This window comes from Artemia franciscana, chromosome 14 (genome assembly GCF_032884065.1).
Source record: "Artemia franciscana chromosome 14, ASM3288406v1, whole genome shotgun sequence".
Taxonomy (NCBI): Eukaryota; Metazoa; Arthropoda; class Branchiopoda; order Anostraca; family Artemiidae; genus Artemia; species Artemia franciscana.
Window position 1 is genome coordinate 4,346,479 of NC_088876.1, and position 27,981 is coordinate 4,374,459.

At 35.3% G+C, this 27,981-nt stretch overlaps 1 protein-coding gene and 1 long non-coding RNA gene across 3 annotated transcripts in view; one reads left to right on the forward strand and one right to left on the reverse strand.

The window, feature by feature from the left end:
* LOC136035206 (AP-3 complex subunit beta-2-like) overlaps positions 1 to 27,981 on the forward strand; it is a 105,189-nt gene that overhangs the window by 25,066 nt on the left and 52,142 nt on the right. For both annotated transcript variants that reach the window (XM_065716812.1, XM_065716813.1), the window contains exons 6-11: positions 745 to 888; positions 4,226 to 4,378; positions 8,061 to 8,254; positions 11,125 to 11,198; positions 12,788 to 13,008; positions 16,180 to 16,429. In XM_065716812.1, coding sequence (XP_065572884.1) covers positions 745 to 888; positions 4,226 to 4,378; positions 8,061 to 8,254; positions 11,125 to 11,198; positions 12,788 to 13,008; positions 16,180 to 16,429 — 1,036 coding nt within the window. The remainder of the gene's footprint in view (positions 1 to 744; positions 889 to 4,225; positions 4,379 to 8,060; positions 8,255 to 11,124; positions 11,199 to 12,787; positions 13,009 to 16,179; positions 16,430 to 27,981) is intronic.
* Positions 808 to 27,576, reverse strand: LOC136035207 (uncharacterized). The gene is made up of 3 exons (XR_010619360.1): positions 27,460 to 27,576; positions 14,221 to 14,321; positions 808 to 917 (listed from the first exon to the last, which is right to left on the reverse strand). It is a non-coding gene; the product is annotated as an uncharacterized LOC136035207 (long non-coding RNA).

Here is a 27,981-nt window from a genome sequence, read left to right on the forward strand (position 1 = left end):
TTTTTTCCCTACTCCCTTTAATGTTCTTTGAAATTGTTGCTACGTTGATTTATTATAATGTTTATTGTTAATGTTTACTATTATTATTGCTATTAGTATTATTATTGTCTTGTTTTTATTTGAAAAGAAGAAGGAATGGTTCACAGGAATAAAAGAATTATATGGGGACAGTAAGGAGTTGTTCTTTACACTACTTAAGTGATTGTTACAATTGTAGCAATTAATCACTAGTAATAGTTACTAATAAACCAGTAATTATCTCGATTATGGCAACCCCATCCTTAGGTGAGGTCATTATGTACTTATTATGTTTAATGAAATTTTTTTGGAGCCGAAAATATTTGTGGAATCATAACTTGTGGCAAACAATTAAATTCTTATCGGGGTAACATTTATGCTGGTAGAAGGGGTCTGTAGCTCTGCAAATATATATTTAGGCCTTATATTGTCCTTTGGAGAAAAGGTGCTTGTGTTTCTGTGTAGATTTGGAGTGAAATATTTTTACTTTCTTTAATGTCGCGTCTCTTCTACAAAAGGAAAGTTTTTTGCCAAAAATGTTTGTGTCTTTTTTTTCCCTATTTTTGGCTGCTTTTTAATTTTTTTACCTGTTGACTTGTTTTTAGAGATACTGGAAAAAGGCTAAAATCATGCAAAATAAGCACAAGTTACATAGAATTTAAATTTTTCTCAAAAAAGACAAAAAAACATCAACAGAGGAATTTTCAAAATATCTTTTTATTCCAGCAACCAGTTCCAGAAAAAGAGTTTTATGAAGAAGAAGAAGAAGATGAAGCGACGGATGAACCCACAAGGCCTCGTTCTCTTGATGCAGACCATAGACTCCTGCTTCGAAATGCCAAACCCCTTCTCCAAAGTAGAAACTCAGCCGTATGTATATAGTGTTTACATATTTGACCCTAAAAAAAGAAATATATATTTTCAAGTTTTAAGGGTAAAGAATTGTCAAAATATGTCAGGTAGAAAAAGTTCCAATGCTGCCATTAGCAAAATTAAACAGAAACCTGAAAGCTACCAAATCTGCCAACAAATTTCACTAGGCCATGAAAATTGCCAAGTAGCATTGTTGCTATACTACGCCACATTTTCCTCGGCGGTAAACCACTCATTGAATAACTAGGTACAATTTTGCTTCATTTAGGGTGGTTGTTTTGGTTAGTTACTGGATTGTCTTGGGGGGAGGGGGTCATTGTGTAACCATATTTTTAGTCAGACCATTTTGCAGGATATGCTTTAATAACAAATTTTAGGTTTAATGACAGAAATAATCTTTGACACCCCCTCCTTATCCACCTCCAGTATTTTCAGCCAATCGGTAAACAAAAACTGACAATATTTGAATTGATGTGCCTGAATTTGTGAAAGATAATCAAACAAATTACATACTTGATAGGGCTATTTAATAAATTACTCTTAATTTTTAGTGTAAATTAGAATAAACTTCAACTTAATACAAATTGATCCAGTGGTAGCGAGATTAATAGATCTCTACTTAGCAATATAGGGCAGGTTGTTCAATCTGAGCTGCCACAGGGCTGGGTGACCGGCTTACTACCTGTCATAGGAACAAATACTTGGTAATTGAAAGTTGACTTGAAGTACTTTAAGTATGACTTATTGATGGCTATAATCTTTTTTTTTATTGTTCTTTTACATAGCGACATTTCAATTATTGGATGAATTATATTCTATTATATTCGATCTGAGCTGCCACGGGGCTGGGTGACCGGCTTACAACCTGTCATAGGAACAAATACTTGGTAATTGAAACGTTGACTTAAAGAACTTTTAAGTAGAACTTATTGATGGCTATAATCTTTTTTTATTGTTCTTTTACATAGAGACATTTCAAGTATTTGGGGAATTATATTCTATTCTATATATTCTATTATATTCTGCGATTCATAAATATTTTATCCGTTGGCCCATCCGGCTGTATATTTGAATATTTGACTCTCCCGGTTTGTGGAATGTTGTTTAAAATAGATAAAAGCTTCCTGTTTATGGACTGCTAAGAATATACGACTGTTTTTTTAAGGATTGGTCTTGTTCCTTTTTGGCAAATTTAATTTTTAGAAGTTTTTTGGACACATTTAAGTTTTGCCTGAACTTACCGGACAAATTCACATAGAGTACTTTCGGACTTGGGATTTGAGTTGCCGTAGTTGGAGGATAGCATATTTCAAGTAGTTTTACTCTACATAGTCACATAGTCTCCTTTAGCTCTCGACTTCCTAGTTCTTGACACTAGAGTCAGTATGTAGTATGTAGTGTGTTATATCAGGTACAATTTTATCAATCATCAGGTACAATATACGACTGTTTTTTTAAGGATTGGTCTTGTTCCTTTTTGGCAAATTTAATTTTTAGAAATTTTTTGGACAAATTTAAGTTTTGCCTGAACTTACCGGACAAATTCACATAGAGTACTTTTGGACTTGGGATTTAAGTTGCCGTAGTTGGAGGATAGCATATTTCAAGTAGTTTTACTCTACATAGTCACATAGTCCCCTTTAGCTCTCGACTTCCTAGTTCTTGACACTAGAGTCAGTATGTAGTATGTAGTGTGTTATATCAGTATGTCAGTATGTAGTGTCAGTAGTTTGTCATTTCAGAATATTGGGAATTTCACTTCTTGGATTTTAGAATTTTTGACAAATTTAGTCTTGTGCTATTTAAAAGTTCTACATTTAATTTCTTTTTTGTATTAAGTACTGTCATTTTATCTTTCGTAGTTCGGGGCGCTGAGTATGAGTAGAAATATTACTCGTAGTATTCATCTTCGCACGTTCACTGTATTCTATCATAAATTTTTTGAAACTTTCCCGTGAGTGTTATTGTTCTCGCTTTGAAACAGTTCCCTGTCTTCGATTTCATTGCAGCAGTATCTACATCCAAGGAAACGAAAACTGGGGAGGGGGGGTTTCTTCCAGATGGAATTTACATTATATTTGTTAGTTATTTTCGCAGGAGCAGTTGCCCCGACTCTATACTTTTGCTATTGTTCCTGTACTTTCTACTGTGCTCAATGTTACTCCCCGAATCTTGTGTTTTTTAAGTGTTGCTGCTCCCTGGAATTTAGTGTTGCTGCATCTTGGGAGAAATTCCTATAATCAATATACGAAGAATTTATCCCTCGTCATCGATTGTTTGTCCATTGGGACGGGGAGGCTTATCCTAAATATTACAAAAAGTTCTTCTTAAATCGCCATTTTCCACCGAAGGAAGGATGCGAATATGCCCTCTACTTCCCCAAGTTTTTGTATGATAATAGCGCTTGAAAGAACCTCTTTTTTCATATGTCTTATTCCATAATTTCAGAATTAAAATTTCTGACATACTTAATACTTTTAGAGTCGTGCCATTAGATTTATAATCAGGAAGCTATTTGATTTTCAAACTTCAATTTCGGTGGCAATCAAACACCATTTGGGAAATATGATTCAGTGTATGGTGTCATACTGTCTGCTTCTGTATGTAATGATTGAAGGTTTCAACTATTTCATTTGATTCTCTTAAATAAAAAGAAGAAAAAAGGAAGCCACCAACGGAGAGCAGGGCTCAAAAAGTTGTATAATTAGATAGCAGAATATATACTGATACATCTTATCACAACGTGGCCGAATCCAGAGGGGAGAAAGTGGGTTAACCACCTTGAAACTTTTGCCTGCTTGAAAAACATAACAAAAATACATATAAACAAATTTTTACGGGTTTAATATCCCCTCCTCCATCCCATAAAAAAATATCCTTTTGTGCCCTTTTGTCACAATCGTAATAATAACACATATTAATTTGTTTAACGAAAATCTTAAAAAAAAAACCAAGGAATATCTGGGCAAGAGGAATAAGGAAGGCCATCCCCACATGGAAAAACTAAAATAAACACAAACGAAAATTATGATAAATTGTAATAATACATTTCAATAAATATGAGTAATATATTTGCGAATTCGCACTTTTGTGTTACATCAGTGATTTCTGGTTTTCTTATGTATCTACATTATGCTGATTTTACTCAATTCTTATATAACAACTAATTAATCTAATCATTAGTTGTTACTAGTCTGATTAGCATATTTTCAACTAACTCAACATTCAACTCCATCAAGTTGGAATGGGTTGGACTTCGTTACATTTTCATCTCGTCAGTTTTCCCCTTATAATCTTAGTGTTGCTTATATATTTATTGATTTAAACTTCTCAGGTGGTAATGGCTGTTGCTCAGTTGTATTACCACTTAGCGCCTAAGAACGAAGTTGGAACAGTGGCCCGACCTTTACTTCGTCTAGTAAGGTCCCAGAGGGAAATCCAATCAGTGGTCTTAACAACTATTGCGTCCATGTCTGTCAAGCGAAAGGTAGGTTATGGCAGTTCATTTATGTCAATGTAAAGTTTTTCGGAGTTATATTTTGAGTTTTCAGTCGATAGTTTTTTCTTCTCTCTCTTTAAGGCAAAGCTGTTGTTTTGTGCCACAAAGTGGCAGACAACACTACTATTTCGTGGTATTAATCCTTTTTGTCACTTTAAACCGGCCTTAGATTTTGTAATTTCCATTCCAATGAGCTCTCTCCCGGCTTTCAAGGACCATAGATTCGATCCGATCACCACTGGGAAAACCACTGTGTTAATAAAGCCTTTTAGAATTGCTCGGCAGGGGCCTAAGCTGAATCTTTAAGGATTTTGGGAGGTGAGTGAGCAGGTTAAAGCTGTGTTTGTCATTGTCTCTGTCTTTGACGACTTGACTTTTTGATGAGTCATTAGCAATAGTAGTATTAGATTAACTTTGAACCAAGAGTTAGGTTGAACAGGCATTGATAACTATTGGAATCATTGCTTTGTACATTTATGCTACAGCTATATTTTCTTTAATATATTTATGCTGTGAATTTAACAGACCTAAATTATTCACATACTGTTTAATAATTCAGTTTAAGAGAATTTTCACAGTCAAATTAGCTGCTTCTATATACCCTCTTAATTGCCACTTTCGTTTTGTTCCTTCAGCAGACTTTCGTGCGGCAGCAATACCCACTTTGGCCCTTGTTTGTTTGCCTAGGCTAAGATTTTTCGAGGCCTAACTCTCAGCGATACTTTAAAAGTGAATCCGCTCTATTACTGGGAGATAATTCTGGCTAGAGGTTTTGTAATACTCAATTTAAACTACTACCCTTAAGGCTCTAAAATATTCGCCATTCGACGTGTTTTGTAAATCTGCAACTTCTTCAAATGACTTGTATATTTTCAAATTCAAAGGAACCATAACTATGATAGGTTTGCTAATAATAGTTTATTTTGATAGGCCGGCTAAGATAATGAAAACCTATCTAATTTCCAAATTTTCTATTTGATATTTCTAATTATTTTCATTGAATGGGTTTTGTCTGATTCGGTAATGACAATTATTTATCATTAAGGCTAATATTGCCGCAAATTTCTCTTTTATATCTGACAATAGCCCTCGATAGTAGTTTAAGTTTCGTTCTTAACTATATTCAACCAGTTAGACAATTATCAACGATTCTACATACGGAGAATCATCTCACAACTGTAAAGTTATCTCAAAAAGAATCTCAGTCATCGGCGTATCCAATATTTTTCCAAGGTGAGGGTGTTACTAAAGCTTTTTTTCTGAGGGAATTACAAAATAACTTCAAAAACGCAACAAAAATTTGTTTATATTCATTTTCGTTTCGTTTTTATGAGTCGGACAAATATTTCGGGGGGGGAGTCAAACACCCTCCCCTCGTAGATACGGCCTGGATCTAAGTAACTCGTCTCACCAGTAGTAATTAAGTGAGAAAAAGCTGAACGATGTCATCCGCAAAAAATTCAAATTATCATAAATCAGCAAGATCATTTCACCAACCACTTCAGCAGCAGTAGAACAGCGAGACAAAGTGGAATAATTCTACCTATGGAAAATCTAAATCATCTGACAGCAGTAAGGTCATAAATTATCTCAGCACCAATAAGACAATGCTAGAAAGCTGATCAAAGCTGTCCATCGAAAATCATAAGGTATCTTAAGGCAGTTGACTCATTTCAGAAGTCATATCAGCAGTAGTTAGAAAGTGATTTGAAGCTGAACAATTCTACCCATGGGGAATCTAATTCATTTGACAGCCGTAAGAGCATCTCAACAGTCATCTCAGCAGCAGTGACACAGTGAAACATAGTTGACAAATTCTACCTATGGAGAATCTAAATCACCTCACAGTAGTAAAGTTATAAATTATCTCGGCAGCAGTAAAACAGGGAGGAAAAGCTGAATAAAACTGCTCATCGAGAATCAAAATCATCTTAAAGTATTTAACTCATTTCAGCAGTCACTCAGCAGCAGTTAGATAAATCTAAATAACTCTACCCATGGTGAATCTAATTCATTTCATAGCCATAGGATCATCTCAGCAATTATATCAGGAGCAGTAAGTAAAGGTCTGAACACAGGGAACCTGAGTCATCTCGAAGCAAACAATCATTTCAGTTGAAGTAAGACTTAAAGACGCAGCTCAACGATTCTACTCACAGAAAATATGAATCATTTCATAGGAGCAAGATCGTCTCACAGATAGCCTAAATCTTCGCAGAGGAGTAAGTTTGTCTCACGATTATCTTTGTATGAGTAAAAAATGAGACAAGGCTATACAAGTCTGCCCATGGAGAACATAAATTATTTCAAAACCATACGGTCATATCAAAAATTGTCTCAGCAGCAATGAGACAAATGTTTGTATACAGGGAATCTAAATCACAGAAAATGATCCTACCCGTAGAAAATAAATGCCGTCTCATAGGAGTAAGTTCGTCTCAATAATTATCTGTGTCTTGGTAAAACAATGAGACAAAGATGTACAAGTCTGCCCAGCGATAAAATAAATCATCTCAAAGCCGAAATATAAAAAATTATCGGGCTTCTTGTAATTTTATTGGCATTGAGAGTCTAGTAAGATAAGATGTTTTAATTTATAATCCATGTATTAATTTATGTAGTGTTGACATTTGTTTTTAGATATGTATCTTTAGTAACCATTTAAAGTGAAATGTATATCTTTTTTTGAAAATTTTCTGGGGAGAATTCAGAGAAATTCTTTTTTAAACAGAAATATAAACAAAATATTGCACAGCGACGTCGCTTTGTCTTTTTCCCTCAATAAAATTTACCGTCCTCTCTCTGAACTTAGCTTAAGGGCTGCTATTTGAAGGAAAGAAATCCCTGATAAATGACCTCATTATTGTTCTTAAAAATTAACTGATAGTTTAATGCGAAAATACACCTGTTCCCAGGCAGGGACAGTACCCCTGCCCCCCCCGAGATAGACCTAAGACCTGCATAAAAACTATGAAAAGTAGTGGCCAAAAACTGTGTTTTGACCCCCTCCCCCTGCCCTTGATAAATATTATCATTATTACCGGTAAGGCCTAGTTTTCAGGAAGTTTTATTTTAATGTACAATTTAAATTTAATTTAATGGTACCAAAACATCTTTAGTTTATAATCCTTTTGAATAATCTTTGTTGTTTGTTTGATCGTCTCAATGGTTCTTGAACTAGTCAATAATAAACCATTTGTTTAATTCTTCTAGGACATGTTTGAGCCTCATTTTAAAAGTTTCTTCATTCATACTGTTGATCCTTTACCTGTGAAACTGATGAAGCTGGATATTTTGACGAATCTGGCTGGTGAAAGCAACATATCCTTGCTTCTAAGAGAGTTTCAAGTTTATATTGCGTCCCAAGATAGTAAATTTGTTGCTGCAACCATCCAAGCGATTGGCAGGTAAATAATAACTGTTAAAGTTCATTAATTTTTTTGTCAATTTTTCACTTTTTGTTATCTATTTATTATCTTGTTCTTGCCTACTTTTCAACTTCCATTTATTAGCTATAGCCTCTGGAGACTAGCCAACCTCTGGAAAAGTAACAATCTAGCCAACAATCTCAGGGTTGTTCAACAGTTTAGTAATATCAATAATCATGAATGGATGCGAAACATGGACAATGAAAACCGTGACCTTTTTTTATTATATATTAGTTCTTTATGACATGTTTGAGCCTCATTTTAAAAGTTTTTTCATTCATACGGTTGATCCTTTACCTGTGAAACTGATGAAGCTGGATATTTTGACGAATCTGGCTGGTGAAAGCAACATATCCTTGCTTCTAAGAGAGTTTCAAGTTTATATTGCGTCCCAAGATAGTAAATTTGTTGCTGCAACCATCCAAGCGATTGGCAGGTAAATAATAACTGTTAAAGCTCATTAATTTTTTTGTCAATTTTTCACTTTTTTTGTTATTTATTTATTATCTTGTTCTTGCCTACTTTTTAACTTGTATTTATTAGCCATAGCCTCTGGAGACTAGCCAACCTCTGGAAAAGTAACAATCTATCCAACAATTTCATGGTTATTCAACAGTTTAGTAATATCCATAATCATGAATGGATGCAAAACATCGACAGTGAAAACCGTGATTTTTTTTATTCTATATATGTTCTTTATATAAAGTTCTTCTAGTTATTATATATTATATAAAGTTCGAACTTTAAGAAAAAGTGTGTTGTAGACCATTTACCTTTTACCATTACAACGGGTAGGTCATTTACAAAAAATTGTCTATGATCTGGATGGTTCTGCCAGACGGCACATTAGTAAAAGGAACTGATCAGTCTAGACTTGTCCCAGTCATGGTTACAGGGGTAGCTGCAACATCGTGAAGGACAACTCACGGTCCATAGTAAGCGAAAATTAAAATTAGTTTAAATGATAAAATGTCATTTTGGAAACAAACTTAAGGGAATTTCGAAAAATAGCCTGAAACCCCCCTAAAATGGTGTAAAATTGAAGCAAAAGTTACACCATTGGAAACGCCGTGGCTGAAGAACCTATACAGGAAACTCACACTACAGATAGGAACGGGGCCTCAATTAGAAATGTATTAAAGAAACGCAGAAAGGACATTTTGAGAATGTGCTGAAGTTAAATGTAGGAACTTTTATAGGAAGGAATTAAAACAATTTCTTAAATTTGGAAGTGAAGGAAGATTTATATTGTGAGGACGAGCTAGAGACAGTATTACAAAGATTAAAAAGTAAAAAAGTCTCTGTTTCCGATATTGTGGTAAATGAATTTTTAAAACTGAACGTAGCACCAATTTGTCGGGGACCAACACAGCTTAGTAACAAAAATGGAACCAAAGATGTGTATTAAAAAAAAAAAAAAAAAAAAAAAAATCCTGCAGATACCTGTATCACATCCAGAAGTACTATCTTCCAGAGTTGACGTAAATTGAATCTTTTAACACTTTGGACTCTTTCCAGAATTTAATTTTAATCTAGGTAATTTACATATATTTAATTATACAAAAAACTAATTGGTTAAATTGTTTATCAGACGAGTTTTTTTTACCTCTTTTTTGGAAGTTTTTTTAATTTTTTACCTCTTTTTGTAGTCTTTTTTGAAAGTTCGTTTTACACTTTTACTTCTTTCACACACAGAAAGTAAAGAAACAGTAACACAGACAGTAAAAGGTAATATATAAAGAAGAAAGTAGAAAATAGAAAGTCACAAACAGAAAGTAAAGTACTTTTATAGTTTTGAGCTAATTCAGGTGTGTGATAGATTTTACATAGGGAACTCAACTTACATATTTTGTCACTTATGGTTTGTTACCTAAACAAATCGATTTATACATTTTATTCTGATTATACAGGGATTTGACAGGAGTATCTGTTTTATGCTTGTTTCTTTATTTTTTCTACGTAATTTTAGCTTTCTAGTCTTTTGCTTCTGCTCTTATTTTACCTATGCTAAACCACCGTTTGTTTTGGTTAGTTGCTCTGTCTGTTTCCATTTCTTCTTTATAGTCATCTTTGCTAAACTAATTGGCGAAAGTGACAACTAATCTTTATGTCTTGCCTGTTTTTTTCACTTTTATGCATAGATGTGTGATCCAAAATTATCAAAGCTACAAAAATTGAGATATAATTAAAAAAATTAAATCAATTAAAGAAAATAATGACATTGGAGGGGTGATTACGCCTGTAGACCACTCTTTCCGCGTGAGTGCCTATGGTAGGTTGATTAGGACAGCAACATGTCATAATAAAATATAATAAAAAAAGCATACAAATATTGAAATATAAAATATAGAAAGAATATCAAACATTTCGTGGTAACGAGTTGTAGTAAGGAGCGACTCGGCTCAATAGTAACCGAAACTCTAAAAACGGAATTTTGATACCAATAGTTACACCAAAAGAATCGAATTTTAATTTTGATTTAAATATGTAAGTTTCATCAAGTTTAGTCTTACCCATCAAAAGTTACGAGCCTGAGAAAATTTGCCTAATTTTAGAAAATAACACCCCTTAAAAGTCACAGAATCTTAACGAAAATCACACCATCAGATTCAGCGTATAAAAGAAGCCTACCGTAGAAGTTTCAAGCTCCTATTTATAAAAATGTGGAATTTTGTATTTTTTTTTGCCAAAAGACAGATCATGTTTATTTATTTATTTTTTTTTTAGTTTTTTTTTTATCCAGGGGTGATCATATCGAGCGGTCCTAGAATGTCGCGACGGAAATTAACGAAAATTAAGTTCATTCTAGCGGAAATTAAAAATTCTAGTGCCCTTTTTAAGTGACCAAAAAATTGAAGGGCACCAGGCCCCCTCCCACGCTCATTTTCCCCAAAGTCACCGGATCAAAATTCTGAGATAGCCATTTTGTTCAGCATAGTCAAAAAGTAAAAAAAAAACAGTAGTTTTTTACTGTTTTAAAAAGTAGAGTTGAGAGAAAGAGTCAAACTTTAGCGTAAAGAGCGGGGCGTTGAGGAGGGAACAGTCCCTTTCATATACGGAGTAATTTCTGTTCTTTTTGTGTTTTAATGTCGCTCCTTACTTTCAATTAAAAAAAACTTGTTTTTCTTATTTAATACATAGAATGTACAAACAATGTTTATTTGTATTTTATACAATGTGCATTATATAAACATTTCTATGTACAAATTACAGTCAGAGAAGCAAAGAAATATAATAAAGAATATAGTAAGGGTGAAAATTAAATAAATAGAAAAGCAACTGATAAATTGTGCCAATTTTTTTCAGGTGTGCATCCAATATCAAAGAAGTCACAAGCACTTGTCTTGCTGGCTTGGTGGCATTACTATCTAATAAAGACGGTAAGGATACAAGTTTATATAACTCATAATAGGAAAAAATAATTTTGCGGTTGCAGTGACGGCCTGTCATGGGAGAGAGGGGAAAGGTTTCTGAAAAATATATGTTTTTTCGAGGTCTCGCTTCGAGACGTTTATATATACTAGCGGGTTTGTACCGATTCATTTTTTTTTCAAATCCCCTCTCCTCTATCCTTTGAGCAAAAGTTTTTCATATATGTTGGGGAGGCGAAGTTCTTGAAATAGTATTGTCATCAAGCGTATATATTTTCGGGAATCTTCTGAAATTTTGATTACTAAACACAGAATCTTTAAGTTTTGCATATTTTAGTTAATTATCTGTTTAGAGACGACATTTGAGAATATTCATACTTACAAGCGGACATGGACACATGTATAGCTCTTTTACAAACCTGCCTTCTCCCCCTGGATAGTTTTATATTTGTTGTTGTTTTAGTTCGTATATGTTGGCATTGTGTAGCTGATTTAGTTTACGACATCTGGTATAACTCATTTCCTATTTATGCTTTTCTTTTGGGGGTTGAGCAGGAGGGTGGGGTCAGAAATTTTTCGTGTTGGCCAAGATAAAAGAGACCCATTGTGAATGCGGAAGTACTAATATGTTACATTTTTATCTGAAAGTAGTACATACAGAATTAGATCAATAAAAATACACTGAACATAAATAGTGACGAAGACCACACTGCCTTTCCATCATACACACAAACAACAGGTCAAATCAAAGAGAATTTTTTTTTAAAACAGCGAAACTCAAACCACAAATGAATATTTCTAACCTAATTCCAATATATATATATATATATATATATATATATATATATATATATATATATATATATATATATATATATATATATATATATATATATATAAGAAAAAAGCTCACAGAAAGGTTTGAATGAAAAAGTATGAAAAAAAAATTACCCATAGATGACCTGAAAATCCCTATTTTAGGGGATAAATTTTTGAAGTGGAAGCACTGTCTGGTGCCGATGTATATATCTCATGATGACATTTCATCCCTTGTGATCCAGAATGCGTCCATTAGGCGTACATCATAAGGTTTTCCCTTCTGAAGTATCGTTAAGAGGCGTGTTTTTTTCTTCTTCAATTTGATTTAACTTCAATAACATGGGGTCAAACTCCAAGTCTGAACCAAGAAAAGTTGAGACGAAAAGGACTCCTTGTTTTAAATAAGTATACAAATTAATTTCTTTATTATTTATCTTACCCCTCTATGATAACTCCCCCCCCCAAAAAAAACATGAAAAATAATTGAACGAAATAAAATGTAAATTAATACTATAAGTTTTCCCTATAGTTTTATTCTACCATGTATTCTTCCTCTATTTTGGAACCTCTAGAGGGAAGGGGGCTTAACTGGACACTGCTCTCTTATGCATTGTAATATAAACGTGTATTACAACAGATATAAAGACTTCCCTATTTTTATTTTTCCATGAGTAATATTTGCGGTGCAATAAGGTGCCGTAGAATCCTCATTGTTTTCTTAGATCAGGATACAAGAAGCATTGTATCGTATCTTGTATTGCAAGGTGTTTATTTTTCAGAGGCTATTGTTGCTGAGAGTGTGGTTGTCATCAAGAATCTTCTTCAATCACAATCAGCAGACCAAGAAGCTATTATAACAAAGATGATAAAACTGATCGATCATGTTATTGTTCCTGTTGCTCGTGCCTCAATACTTTGGTTGATCGGTGAATACTGTGACAAGGTTGCCAAATATGGCCCTGATGTTTTAAGGCAAATGGCCAAATCATTTACAAATGAGGTTTGATTATTTTTGATTTTTGATTTCTTTACTTTTTGGACATGAAAATATTTTAAAAGCAAATTATAATCAATTCGCCTTGTCCAATTGTGGTTTAATGTGGGTTTTCCTTCTACAATTTGGGAATAAAACTGCAATCAAACTAGGATTTTCTGTTCTTGTTCTTTCCTTTCTGTTTTCTTTCTTTTCCTTCCCTTTGCCTTGCTTCTTTTATTTGCTCTGCTTCTTCATATGTCTTTTTTTTTTTTTTTTTTTTTTTTTTTTTTTTTTTTTTTTTTTTTTTTTTTTTTTTTTTTTTTTTCTTTTTACAAAAACACATTAAGAAGACAGGAAAAATCCTTTTCATGTAGTTACTCTATGGCCTAAGCCGTAATAAAAGAAGATGCAGCTTGATTTTTTACAACGAATTTCCAATTTACTGTAAAGGAAATTGAAACGAGGAAATTGTCATGCCTAAGTAAGGCAGTTGGGCGATCACTGTGAACAAAAGTTATTTAGAATATGTCTGGTTACCTAAGTGCTCGGTGTCTTACCAAAAACTGCCTAAGGATCACCAAAGGTTATCTTAGATAACTGTTATCTCTTTTATCCACGGAAATATTTCTAGAAATATTTGTTCTTCTTCTGCATGGTTGTAGAAACTGGAGATTGAAAGTATCTGAAATTAATAACCCTTTCTTCTGATTAAATTAAAAAGAACTAGTTTTTTTTTAACTGAATGTAAGGAGCGACATTAAAACGTAAAACGAACAGAAATTACTACGTGTATGAAAGGGGCTGTTCCCTTCTCAACGCCCCGCTCTTTACGCTAAAGTTTGACTCTTTCTCTCAATACTACTTTATTAAAGAGTAAAAAACTTTATTAAACAGTAAAAGTTTCTGTTCTTTTTACGTTTTAATGTCGCTCCTTACTTTCAGTTAAAAAAAACTAGTTTTTTTTTTATTTAGTTTCTGAACGTTTTTGAATTAATGCATGTTTGGTTTTGGTTCTCCGCAGATAAATTATTAAAATGAAATGTGCATAATAATCCTTTTTTTTGGCTAAATGGCTTTCTCTTAATTTTGAGCAGACGATTTTGAGAAAAAAAGGATGGGGGAAGGAGGCCTAGTTGCCCTCCAATTTTTGGCTACTTAAAAAGGCAACTAGAACTTCTAATTCTTAACGAACGTTTTTATCAGTGAAAAACATACGTAACTTAAAAATTGACTTACGTAGCGAACTTCTATCTTCTTATATTTTGTTATACCTTGCTCTTTACACTAGGCTTAAATTTTGTTCCAATTCTTTAAGAATGACCACTGAATCAGAAAGGCTGTAGAATAGATAGTTGAAATTAGTAAAAATACTTTAGCATAAAGAGTGAGGTATTTAGGAGGAGAAGAACTCCTCATATGCGCAATAATCTCGGCTCGTTTTGAGTTTTACTGTCGCTCCTTACTTTCAGTTGAAAAAATTTTTTCATGTTTATTTTTCATTTTTTTTTTTATAATAACGCTAGAAAACCCTGCGCCCCCTTCATTGAATTTCTCTTCATCCATTACACATTCCTCCAAGGAAAGATCTTCCTACATAGCTCCCTCCCCCCAACCCTCCCCAAAAACCCAAAAAAATCCCCCTCAAAACGTCTGTACACATCCTAATAACAATTACTGTATGTAAACACTGGTCAAAGTTTGTAACTTGCAGCCCCTCCCCTGGGGACTGTGAGGGAGTAAGTCATCCCCAAAGACATAGCTATTATGTTTTTCGACCATGCTGAACAAAATGGCTATCTCAAAATGTTGATCCGTTGACTTTGGGAAAAAAATGAGCGTGGGAGGGGGCCAAGGTGCAATCCAATTTTTTTGGTCACTTAAAAAGGGCACTAGAACTTTTTATTTCCGTTGGAATGAGCCCTCTTGCAACATTCTAGGACCACTTGGTCGATACGATGACCCCTGGGGGAAAAAAAACAATAAAACAACAAATAAACACGCACCCGTGATAGATCTTCTGGCAAAAAAATACGAAGTTCCACATTTTTGAAACTTCTGCAACAGGGCTCATATTTTTGAGCTTGAAACTTTTGCAACAGGGCTCTCTGATATTCTGAATGGGATGGTGTGACTTTAAAGATTCTATGACTTTTAGGGGATGTTTCCCCCTATTTTCCAAAATAAGGCAAATTTTCTCAGGCTCGTAACTTTTGATGACAAAGACTAAAATTGACGAAAGTTTTATATTTAAAATCAGCCTAAAGATCCGATTCTTTTGATGTATCTTTGAGTATCAATATCCCGTTTTTTAGAGTTTCGTTTACCATTGAACCGGGTCGCTACTTACTACAGTTCGTTACCACGAACTGTTTGATCATATGTGTTAACGCTATAAGTGTTACATCGTGCGATGCTACATAAGTGCTGAAGTGCTACATTGAGGATATTGACCTTTTGTGTCATATCTAAGATGTTCCTATTCGAAATTTTCTGTTGATTCGTATCTCTTTATCATTCTCAAGCTTCTGCGATATAGATGGTTTGGTCACACTTTATGCAGATTGACTGACTATGTTAGCCAAAAAAAGATAACTGTGATTAAAATTAGGAATTGTGATAAGCCTGTGGTTTTTGCATTCAACCCGAGGGACTCAAAGTTTGCTCATTGACTGGCAAAGCATATTGAAGAGAGGGAAATGCCTTAAAAGAAATTTTATGGCTCCTAAATTTCAGAGAGAGACTGGGGCTTTTGCGGGGGACGGGGTATGTATGAAGAAGCTGTGAAAAAACTCTAGTTCTCCAAGCGGAACTTTAATCAATGCCTCTAGAGATTCTTCGTCACCGTTTCACTGTTAAGCTAAACTATCTTGTAATTTAGTATTGCAGATAGAAGTTACTGGTCTTTTGCAAATGTGTTTTAAGTCCGTTTGCAACAATCTGTTTAGTTAATGTGTATAGTTGGTTTCAGTCAAACTACAAATAGTGAACATGACAGCAAAACTAATTGCAAAAAATCTGTTATAATTTCTCTATAAAACTCTTTGCGATAATCTAGTTTCTAGTTTCTGTTTGCGTCAATCTAACTTCTGAAATGATATTCATTATTTACATGAAAATTTGTTTTGAAAAACTTGGCAGCAAAGTTATTTACATTATATCTTATTATATCTATTACATTATATCTATTATTTGCAGGAAGATTTAGTCAAACTCCAAATTGTGAACTTGGCAGCAAAACTATTTGTTACAAATCCGAAGCAAACTACTCTTTTGTGTCAGTATGTCCTGAACCTTGCTAAATATGATATATCCTATGATATAAGGGATAGAGCTCGACTAATTAGGAATATCCTGTTCCCTTCTGAAAACATCAAAGCCATAAAGAATCCGAAGAAAATTTTCCTGGCTCCTAAACCAGCTCCTATTTTGGAGTCAAAATATAAAGGTAAGTGATCGAATTACATCCTAATTGCAACAGAAGGTGTGACCTCGTAAAAAGTTAACCTCACTCCAAAGTGGTCAAAGAACGTGTTTTAACAAAATGAACATTCAACGAAAAAAGGTATTTCACATTAAGTTGCCTTAGAAGTGATAACTAATCAGGCTATTTTAGAAAAAAGAGTGATTGAAATGAAAACTACGCAAATAGATTTACCATGTATGAATATCCTTAAGACAAAAACATAATTTTCACTTTCCTGCTGATACGTTCTACTGACAACTCTCATGCATATAGTGCTTTTTGATTTAGCTTCGTAGCATTATGAATATTATCTGTAAGTTTTACTTGATACCCAGTTCCAGTCTTGAGATACCCCGCGTATGCCAATTTGAGAACCTTGATGGACTTAGAGTTTTTAATAGTTGCAGTTCTTCAAAAAAAAAACTTTTTTTTGGTTTAACAGTAGCAGTAGTAGTAGTAGAAGCAGTAGCAAAAGTGGTAGCAATATTAGTAGCCCTAAAAGTTTTAACTTAATACCTTAAAGTGTTTCTGGGATATTGCGGATACAACTATTTGATAACCCGCATAATGCGTTTTGGTTCAGCTTTTATCCCCGTCAAAATGCCCTGAAAGCTTCAACTTAATACTCTAAACCATTCCTTAGCTATTGTTGATACGCCCTTTTGACAACCTGTATGCTCCTAATGTGTTTTGATTCATTTCAACACCACCCTCAACATTCCCTGAAAATTCAACTTAATGGCCTTAGCATCACAAGTATTATTAGTGGTAGTAAAAGTGGTGGTGACAGGAGACTTGGTAGTAGTAGTAGTAGTAGTAGTGATGGCAATAGTAGTAGTAGTAGCAATAGTATTCACATAGTCGGTGGTTGGTCATTTCAACATCCCCTCAATACAACTCAATAGTTTCTACTTAATACTTAAAGCCGCTTATGATATATCGTTGATAATTCTTTTTAATAGCTTGCATCCACATAGTGTGTTTTGATTTAGTCCAACATCCCCCTCCACAATTCCTGAAAGTTTTACCTGAATACTATTATCCTTAGTAATAGTAGTACTATTAGCAGTAGCAGTACACTACTAATAATAATCGGAGTAGCAATAACAGTATTATTAGAATTAGTGTGCACATAATGCCTTTATATTGCCTCAACACGCCATGAAAGATTCGACTTAATATTTAATGCCATTCTAGCGATATTGCTTATAAGCCCTTTTGACAGTTCGCACACACACAGAAGGTATCGATCTAATTCAACGTCCTCCTTAAGATTTCTCGGAAATTTCCTCTTAATACTTTTAGCCTTAGTAGTAGTAGTAGTAGTAGTAGCAGTAGAAGTAGTTGCAGTATTATGCATGTAGTACCTTTGGTCCGTTCAACATCCGTTACGTCATTTTGATAACCTGCATTGATATGTTTCGATTTATTTCAACATCCCTCTCAACATTTCCTGAAAGTTTCATCTTAATCCCCTTAGATTCAGGATTAGTAGTAGTAGTAGTAGTAGTAGTCATAGTAGTAATAGTAGCAGTTGTAGTAGTAGTAATAATAGTTATGATTGTAGTACCAATTGTAGTAGTGGTAGTAGAAGTTGTTGTTACAGTAGCTGTACTAGTTACTGTAGTAATAGTAGCCGTAGTTGTAGCATGCACATAGTGCACTTGGTTTGTCAACATACCCCTTAACATGTCCTGGTTCATTCACATTAATATCATGAGCTGTTCCTGGTATATTGCTAATACGCCCTTTTGACAACCAGTATTCATATAGCGTGATTCGGTTTGGTTCAACATAATTCTTTGAGAAGTTGTGCCTTAATACCCTTAGTCCCAATAGTAATAGTAGTAGTGAAAGTAGTAGCAGTAGTAGTAGTTGTCGCAGTCTTAACATAGTGGCTTTTGGTTAGTTCAACATGCCTTGAAAGTTACAACTTGATACTTCTACTACCTTTTAACAGTTCGACACATTCTTAATAATTCCCTGAAAGCTTTACCTTCATATCTTTAGCCTTAGTTGAAGTAAGGAATGGAAAGGAAAAAGACAATTTGCTTTCCCCTAAAAAGGGAAAGGGAAGAAGTAAAGAAAACTTTAATTTATTTCAAGGGTAAAAAGTGTCCGTTAATTTCACTGGTTTACGTCTCTAACAGATTAACATTAGCCAATCATATTATTCCTTGTCGTCGAGCAACTAATCAGCCCCTCCTTTTTAAAACAAAAAAAGGCAATAGTTATAGTAGTATTAGTATTGACGGATGCTGGGACGAGAATAGGTTGGGCATAAAAGGTTAGAGCTGTTCCGGTGCTGTGAGATGGCTTGAGCTCTCTGCTCTATAATAAGCTCCTTCCTCAGTCCCTATCCATGATAGGGAAATCCTGCTTGCTTAGCCTCATAGTGGCGTCAGGGTTGACCTATCATGAATTTTCTTAACAAAAACCCTGTTTTGGTTACAGGGTGGCCCTGAGAAAAGGTGCCCCTCGAGGAAATTATAGCCTTAGTAGGCTATATTTTTTAATAACTAACGACTATAATAACTAACGACACCGTTTTTACACTGGATTCTGGTTAATGGACAATTCTTCTGGGTTCTGTCTGTTAGGTTCGGCCTTTTTTTTGGGCTATAGAAACCCCTTCCTAGCTAAATTATTTATTATGGGCTGCCTCTCCGTAGTAGCATAATATTTGTAGGCATGCATATGTAATGAGCCGAAGGTAATAAGCTTGAGATTGTCTCTGCAGGGTTTCGACTCTTGTTGATAAAAGAATATTACCAAGTCTGGAAAACCATGTTGTAACCAAGATGGGTCCAGGATTGCATATATTCATGCTGGAGATCCTTGGGACTTCCTACTGTCCGACTCTAAGCTGGTTTAAGCGCTTCATGTAGACTCGAGAAGATGTGTCCTGCACTGGTTCTAGGATCATTGCTCTTCCTGGGGCAGTAACATTCTTAAAAAATATGAAAAATGCTACTTGGACTGCTACAACAATAAAAAACAACTATCGTATCAACATTCACAAACTCACATTCCAATGGTAGGAAGTATGAAATTAGGTGATATAAAATTTGTTTACTCGGGCAGAAAGGATGGGGTTTATCGGCTGAGATTAGGACTCTGCTAATCTGCTAGTCCTGAGATTAGGACTAGGAAGCTGCTAATTCTTGTTTAGGCTTGGAAGGTAGCCCCTGAACTAAATACAGAAACAATATTGATAATGCAAATCAAAATTTCTCACTGAGGGGCTTCTGGAGTCAGCGTAAAAATATCGTACAATCTTAAGCTCCAACAATCCTCCTCCACTCATCTCATTTAACCGCAGAAAAGGGAGTGAATTTTTAACCTGCTCTCTTGCCACTATTTGAAGCCTGTTTGGATGTAAATTTCAACAATTGATCAATTTGATCTAAAGTATCTGGAAGCCACTTCATGTGAAGGTGGATTTCCCCAGAGCCACTCTTAATGGAAGCTTCTTTGCCTCATTAACTTTCAATCTTTTTCTTTTTACAGTTCTAATTCTGCTTCCAACAGTTCAAATTCTTTTTCAAAACTCAGGTACCTTTTCAAGTATTCTGGTATATTCAAACCTTTTATTACTATTATTTATTGAAAACCCGTCTTCATACAAAAGTAAATAACGGAGCACTACAAAAAAAGTGAAAGAGCACTAAACAACTATGACAACGTAGCTAGTGTAGAAGGAGTTGGTTCTAAGCATATTTTCAAATATTTTAGTTGTGTTTATCTATAAGTCTAGCCACATCTATAGTAGGATCTGCTACATGAAGATTATTGATGAGCTTTGAACTGCGTGTCCGAATTGGATATATTTAGCGAAAAAAAAGAAAGTGGAGTGGATGTTGTACAGCGTTGATAGATAACGGCAATGGAAACAAATCTTAGTTGAGACTATGGAAGCATATAAAGCTGATATGTGGTATTTTATGCGTTCTATTAGGAGATGGCAAGTTCGAGAAATTGTATTTACAATGGGAATGCCAAGATAAAGAGCTTTGGTCGGGCGGATCTTTGAATTTCTAAGTACAATTTCATCAGAAAATGGTACAATTTCATATATATATATATATATATATATATATATATATATATATATATATATATATATATATATATATATATATATATATATATATATATATATAAATATATATATATATATATATATATATATATATATATATATATATATATATATATATATATATATATATATATTATGTATAGGAGATAAGATAAGATAATATTTATTTTCAAAAGACTATCACAAGCTCTATAGAGCTGAATTCGCTGTATATGTAAATAAAAGCTAAGAAAAAAAAAATTCAAAACAGTACATTAAGTCAAACACTTCAAATTAAAAGAAATTAAAAAAGCAAAATCATCAAAGATAAAGGGCAAATCAGTAAACTTAACAATTAAATTACAAAAACATTGCAGTAAATCAAAAAAGAATAAAAACGGCAATAGAGGAAAAGGAGAATTGGGCAAGTACATAATCACGAATTATTATTAAGGTGTTCCAGAATATAGGGTATAAAACTTTTACGAAACCTTTCTGTAACAGCATGGATCAGAGAGTAAGTTGGGATTGCTAAGGAGGCTGACCGGGGGAGTCGGAGTCTAATGGGATTGTGAAAATCAGGGAGTAAGTCCTCAGTACGGGGATTGGAAATGACTGATTTAGCGAAAAGCAGGCAAATTTTTTCCCTCCTTTCTTTTAAGGTGGTAATGCGTGCAGCTTTAAGGAGGAAGGAGTATGGAATTTTGCCTTCTTTGTAAATGATCCTGAGCGAACGCTTTTGGACCGACTCGATTTTGTCACTAAGTTCATTTGAAAGTTGCGAATGCCAGACCGGACATGCATATTCCAATAACGGCCTGATAAAGGATAAGTAAACACGGAGGGAATGTATCTTAGGACAGTTAAATTTGTTTAGCAGCTTAAACATGGATAGTGAAACATTTGCTTGTTTAACAATGTTGGAAACATATGTGTCCCACTTAAGATCATTAGAAATTGTGACACCAAGGAGTTTAACATGTTTCACTAGCATTTCGGGTGGGATCGGGTCGCAAAAAAACGGGAGTAGATTTCAAGAAGTTGATCGTCATTATCTGTGATTTAGTGGGATTTACTGTCATATTTAGATTCTTGGATTCATCCAAACATTGGGTTAGAATTTCAACGGGGTCACTTTTAATATTCCTATGACATACTTCAAGTTTCGACAGTTCATCCACATATTTCCATCTTTGGGGGAATTCCTTGCCAATTTCGTTAATCATGACAAGAAATAATAGTGGTCCCAATAAGGTTCCTTGAGGTATTCCACAGTACCTAGGGAGGGGTTAGAGAAGGTATTTTTGCATTTTACAACTTGTTATCTGTCTGAAAGGTATAACAATATTTACTAATAGTGGGTCAATTTCAAAGTTATCATGTAGTAAACAAATTAGGATAGTGTGGTCAACTAAGTCAAACGCTTTTTGGAAATCTACTAAAACCAGGTTTAGCCAAACATTTGTTTTCTCTAGTTCACTTAGGATCGTGTGAATCAAGTGTACAAGGTAATGGGTGGTGGAGGTTTTTCTTAAATTACCAAACTGTCGGATGTCAACGCGTGGTATAATTTAAATTTTAAGCCAGTCACAAAGGAACCCTTCGTAAAGCTTAGGAAAAACTGGAGTGAGTGTAATAGGACGCATGTTGGTTATAGTCAGACTGGAAGATTTCTTTAGGATGGGTGTAATAAAACCTAGTTTCCAGCAACTTGGGAATTTACCAGATTTTGTAATTTGGTTAAAAATATCAGATAAAGGTCCAGCAATTGTGTCTGAAAAGGCTTTAATCAAGTCAATTGGGATGTCTAATGGGCAAGTACTTGATTTTTTGAGCTTTCGGATTTTATTTATAACATCAGAGGGAGAAATTTGGGGGAAAGAGGCGGAGGGAGGAATAGTTTGACCTGAGCCAGTGAAAGGGGGGGGGGACTTTGTACTATGGACGCAAGATGCAGGTTCAAATCGTTGGCTATCTTGTAAGGGGGCTCAGGGAGATGAAAATTAACTTCAACAGGGTTTTTTCCGCAAATCTCTTTAATTTTCCTGTACCTTTGTTTGGGTTTGTTAGAGTAAAAATCCTTAACCTTGCTATTGTAATACTCAGAAGCTGCCTTTCTCAATTTTCTATTCAGGAACTTTCTTAGATCATTAGCCTGTTTGATATGTCCTTGCTTGAACAAATTGATTTTTGTCCTTATTAGTTTTTTAAAAGTCGCAGTAATGTAAGGTTTATCGGTAGAGCATATTTTGATTTTTTTCACCGGAAAATGGGCTTCATAATTACTCCTCAATAAATTTTGGAGGGACAAAGCCTTGAAGTCGACATCATTTGTTTGGTACACAGGGGACCAATTTTCACTAGTGATCCAAGAGCCAAAATTGTAGAGTCCTGAATCAATTAGAGGCATAAATACGGTTTCAGTAATAGTAAAGGAATGTTTAACTGTAGCTAGTGGAGATAGGAGTAGGCTAAAGTGGTAACTACCTCCGAGAGGGGGAAGAATGGTGACGGGTCTGTAGAAATTTGACATATTGGTGCATATTAAATCAAGAGTAGAATTGCCTTTGGTAGTAAGGACTTTTACAATTTGTTTTAGACTAAAAGTATTACATGTAGACTCAAGTTTTAATTCATTTGCATCACCTAAGAGGAAAATTCCAGCATTTGGACATTTAAATAGTACATAGTCAGCACTGCCATGCAATTTTTCAATAAAATTAATTTTTTCAGCCGCTCTCTGCCCAGGAGAGTAGTAAAAACAACACAGGACAATCAAATTGAAAGGACGTGGTAAGACCTTAGGTCGAACACAAGCCCACAAAATTTCATCAAAGGGAGTAAGACAAGGAACTAATATTTCTGAAGGATAAAAATCATCACGGAAAAAGAAAAGAATTCCACCCCCTTTCTTACCCAGGGGGTGGGTTTCGGGTCTGAGTTTAATAAACTGGGTGAGATTATTCATTTTTAACATGTGTGTACTTTGAGCGTGTACTTCAGTAATAGCGATTATGTCTGATCTATATATTTTAGAAAAGGAGTCTAATTCATTAAGTTTTTCAAAATTAAGACTTTCAGCGTTGCTCAACAAAAGTGTGGGAAATTTAAAACGACCTGCAAAGGTACCATTTTTACACTTAACTTTATTTAAATTACAAATGAGTACAGGGGGTGTGGTGGGATTCTTAGCGGGGGCCAGATTAATGTAGTCAAAACAAGGGACCGAGGGAGCACATTTGGCTCTTATAGGATGACTATTAGAGTCAACATCGGTAGATGAATTATTAGAGTAAGAGAAGGATTTGCCTTGGAGATTTGGGGGTGGGGGGACGGGCAATGATATGGATGAAGCACGAGGAGAACAATTAGGATTCATTACAAGGCAATTATTGAATGCAAAAAGTCTCAGACCTGAGTCACGTTGACAGGGTAGGCACGAGGGATAAAACAAATGGGCTGGGGGTGGGGTTTCGTAAGGTGCTGGGAAAGGGGGGTTGGTTGGGAATAGTGATTCATGTCCGTCAAGAAATTGCTGGTTTATGGCAGAGTTGGGAGGGTATGGGGCAGCATACTGTAAGGGGGACGGAAATAGGACTTCTGTATACGGAGAGGGGGAGGAGATAACAAGGGGTAGCGGGGGAGTATGTAATCGGGAAGGGTTTATTAATTGTTGATCTGAAAATGCAGGAGGATAAGAATGGAACTCGACAAGAACCTGACCACGGGGAGGAGGGGGTCGCATCCTACGACCTTTAATGGGCGATTCAATATGAGCTTTTGTACAGCCAAAGCACCTTCCACTTGAAAACTTTTTACAAATATCAACATGTTGGTATTTACACGGATTATTTGTACAACGGCTAAAAACATAAAATTTACAAATGTGTAGGTATTTACAATTAGTAGAAATACATCTACTATCGAAGAAGTTAAAACACACATTAGGTTTATTACGCGTAAAATCATTCAGCTCATTTTTTATGGCACTTGGTATTAACCAAGTGACATATAGCAGTCGCCAATTCTGTCGGTCTGTCTGTCGGTCTGTCGGTCTGTCTGTCGGTCTGTCGGTCCCGGTTTTGCTACTTTAGGCACTTCCAGGTAAGCTAGGACGATGAAATTTGGCAAGCGTATCAGGGACCGGACCAGATTAAATTAGAAATAGTCGTTTTCCCGATTTGACCATCTGGGGGGGGAGTGGGGGCCCGGTTAATTCGCAAAAAATAGAAAAAATGAAGTATTTTTAACTTATCAGCGGGTATTTGGATCTTAATGAAATTTGATGTTCGGAATGATATTGTGTCTTAGAGCTCTTATTTTTAATCCCGACCGGATCTGATGACATTGGGGGGAGTTGGAGGGGGCCTGTCGGCCCCCTCCAACTGTCGGTCCCGGTTTTGCTACTTTAGGCACTTCCAGGTAAGCTAGGACGATGAAATTTGGCAAGCGTATCAGGGACCGGACCAGATTAAATTAGAAATAGTCGTTTTCCCGATTTGACCATCTGGGGGGGGGGGAGAAGGGGCCGGTTAATTCGGAAAAATAGAAAAAATGAAGTATTTTTAACTTATGAGCGGGTGATTGGATCTTAATGAAATTTGATGTTTGGAATGATATTGTGTCTCAGAGCTCTTATTTTAAATCCCGACTGGGTCTGATGACATTGGGGGGAGTTGGAGGGGGGAAACCTAAAATCTTGGAAAACACTTAGAGTAGAGGGATCGGGATGAAACTTGATGGGAAAAATAAGCGCAAGTCCCAGATACATGATTGACATAATCGGAACTTATTTGCTCTCTTTGGGGTAGTTGGGAGGGGGGAGTAAGTCTTAAAAATTAGAAAAATGAGGTATTTTCAACTTACGAACGGGTGATCGGATCTCAATGAAATTTGATGTTTAGAAGGATATCGTGTCTTAGAGCTCTTATTTTAAATCCCGACCGGATCTGGTGATGGGGGCGGGGAGTTGGGAGGGGGAAACCTAAAACTTGGAAAACACTTAGAGTGGAGGGATCGGGATGAAACATGGTGGGAAAAATAAACACAAGTCCTAGATAGATGATTGACATAAACGGAACGGATCCGCTCTCTTTTGGTTAGTTGGGGGGGGGGGGTTAATTCTGAAAAATTAGAAAAAATGAGGTATTTTTAACTTACGAATGGGTGATTGGATCTCCATGAAATTTGATTTTTAGAAGGATATCGTGGCTCAAAGCTCTTATTTTAAATCCTGACCGGATCTGGTGACATTGGGGGAAGTTTGGGGTGGGGAGACCTAAAATGATGGGAAACCCTTAGATTGGAAGGATTGGGATGAAACTTGGTTGGAAAAATAAGCAAAAGTCTTGCATACGTAATTTACATAATTGGAACGGATCCGCTCAATTGCGGGGGGGGGGGGGGTAATTCTGAAAAATAAGAAAAATAACGTATTTTTAACTTACGAAGGAGTGATCGGATCTTCATGAAACTTCATATTTAGAAGGACCTCGTAACTCTGATATCTTATTTTAAATCTCAACCGGATCAAACGTAATTGGGGGGGGCAGTTGGGGGGACCGGCAATCTTAGAAAATACTTAAAGCGGTGAGATCAGGATGAAACTGGATGGGAAGAATAGAAACCTGTCTAAGATACGTGACTGACATAACTGGACCGGATCTGCTCTCTTTGGTGGAATTGGGAGGGGGGAGGTAATTTTGAAAATTGAGGTATTTGTAACTTACGAAAGGGTGACCAGATCTTAATGAAATTTGATATTTAGAAGGATCTTGTGCTATAAAGTTTAACTTTAGGTTCTGACCTTCTCACAAGTGCCAAATGAGCTCTTGGCTCTTCCGACCTCGTCCAAATGAGCTCTTGGCTCTTCCGACGTCGTACCATATGAGCTCTCGGCTCTTCCGACCTCGTCACAAGTGCCATATGAGCTCTTAGCTCTTGTTTGAATATTTGATTGGATTGTGTAAGAATTTCCACTTGTCAGTTCAACTGCATTATCACTTTTTAAAGATGTGTCGTTAACACTGGATTTCAACAATAAATTATCTTCGGTTGAAGCGAGCTCAGTATGATTAGGTTGCGTAACCTTTTTAATCCCTTGAAAAAATTCTGACAAAGGAAGTACACAAGCACTTGCTTGATGAACCGAAGAATTTTGGTAATGAATATTTGGAGCAGAAGTATCAGCTAAATGAGGAATTCTGGGCTGTGTAGGGGAATTTAAAGTATGTATAGCTTCAACAATTGCGAGCTGAAAACCGACTTTAAACAATTTGATTTCTTTGTCCTTGAAGAGATGACTATTCTGGCGCTCGTAAAGATCAGACAAGCTATCATGAAGAAATTCGAGATTAATAATCCGTTTCTTGAGATTGACGATTTCTGCATCTTTTTTTTAGGCAATCCTCACAGGTATGGGGCTCAAACACACTAGCCTTTTTTGCATTGCACGTCAATTCATCTTTACTGGAGCAAGAAATTTGTGGGGTAATTTTGGGTTGATGGTAGGTGGTAATTTTTGCAGAATCAATCGATTCAGGGGAACTATTTTTATCATTATTCGAAACACGAGGTATGGATGGGGAATTAACAATACCAATTGGAACGATCACTTCCAGTTGATTATCATTGGAATTAGTTGAATTTTCTTCAATAGAAATAAGGTGGGATTTTTTAACCTCGGATGGTTGGATCACTTCAGGTTGGTTATCGTTGGTAATAATCTCGTCATTTACGACCATTGTTGATCGGCACTGTACGCATAACCATTTAGGGTTTTTTAGGCGACTACTTTTTGTGATGCCAGCACAAGCTGGGTGCAACCATGCATTGCACTTAGAACACTGGAATGACCCATACCACATTTTCTGTAGCAATCATTACAAGGATGGGACATTCTAGGCTAAGGAACAAAAAACGAGACACAGACCTTGAATTAGAAACTATATCTTCAACTGAAACCTGGTTGCCTAAGCCAGGATTAGCACTGGTACTTGCTAGAGAAAAGTTCAACAAGGCTGATCTCGCGTCTTCACTTAAAAATCACAGGTGCCATTTATTAAAAAAGAGACGTCTTGACAGGTCAAGATCTAAATGAAGACTGACATATATACATATACATATATTTATATATGTGTATGTATATATATATATATATATATATATATATATATATATATATATATATATATATATATATATATATATATATATATATATACATTGTTCTTTGTCTTGTTTTGGGTAAGTGTACTCCCCTGGCCCCCCAGCTAGTGTTCACGCAGAACTATACAGAAGATTTATTTGTTGAAGTGAAGCCCTTAAATCAATTGCGATGAAGATTCTGTAATTAGTTCTCAACATTTGGAAATCCCTCCTAGTAAATATTCGGAGGAGGGGATTTTGTTCAAGGAGGGTTGTCAGTCGAAGAATTTTTTACGAATTGAACTCA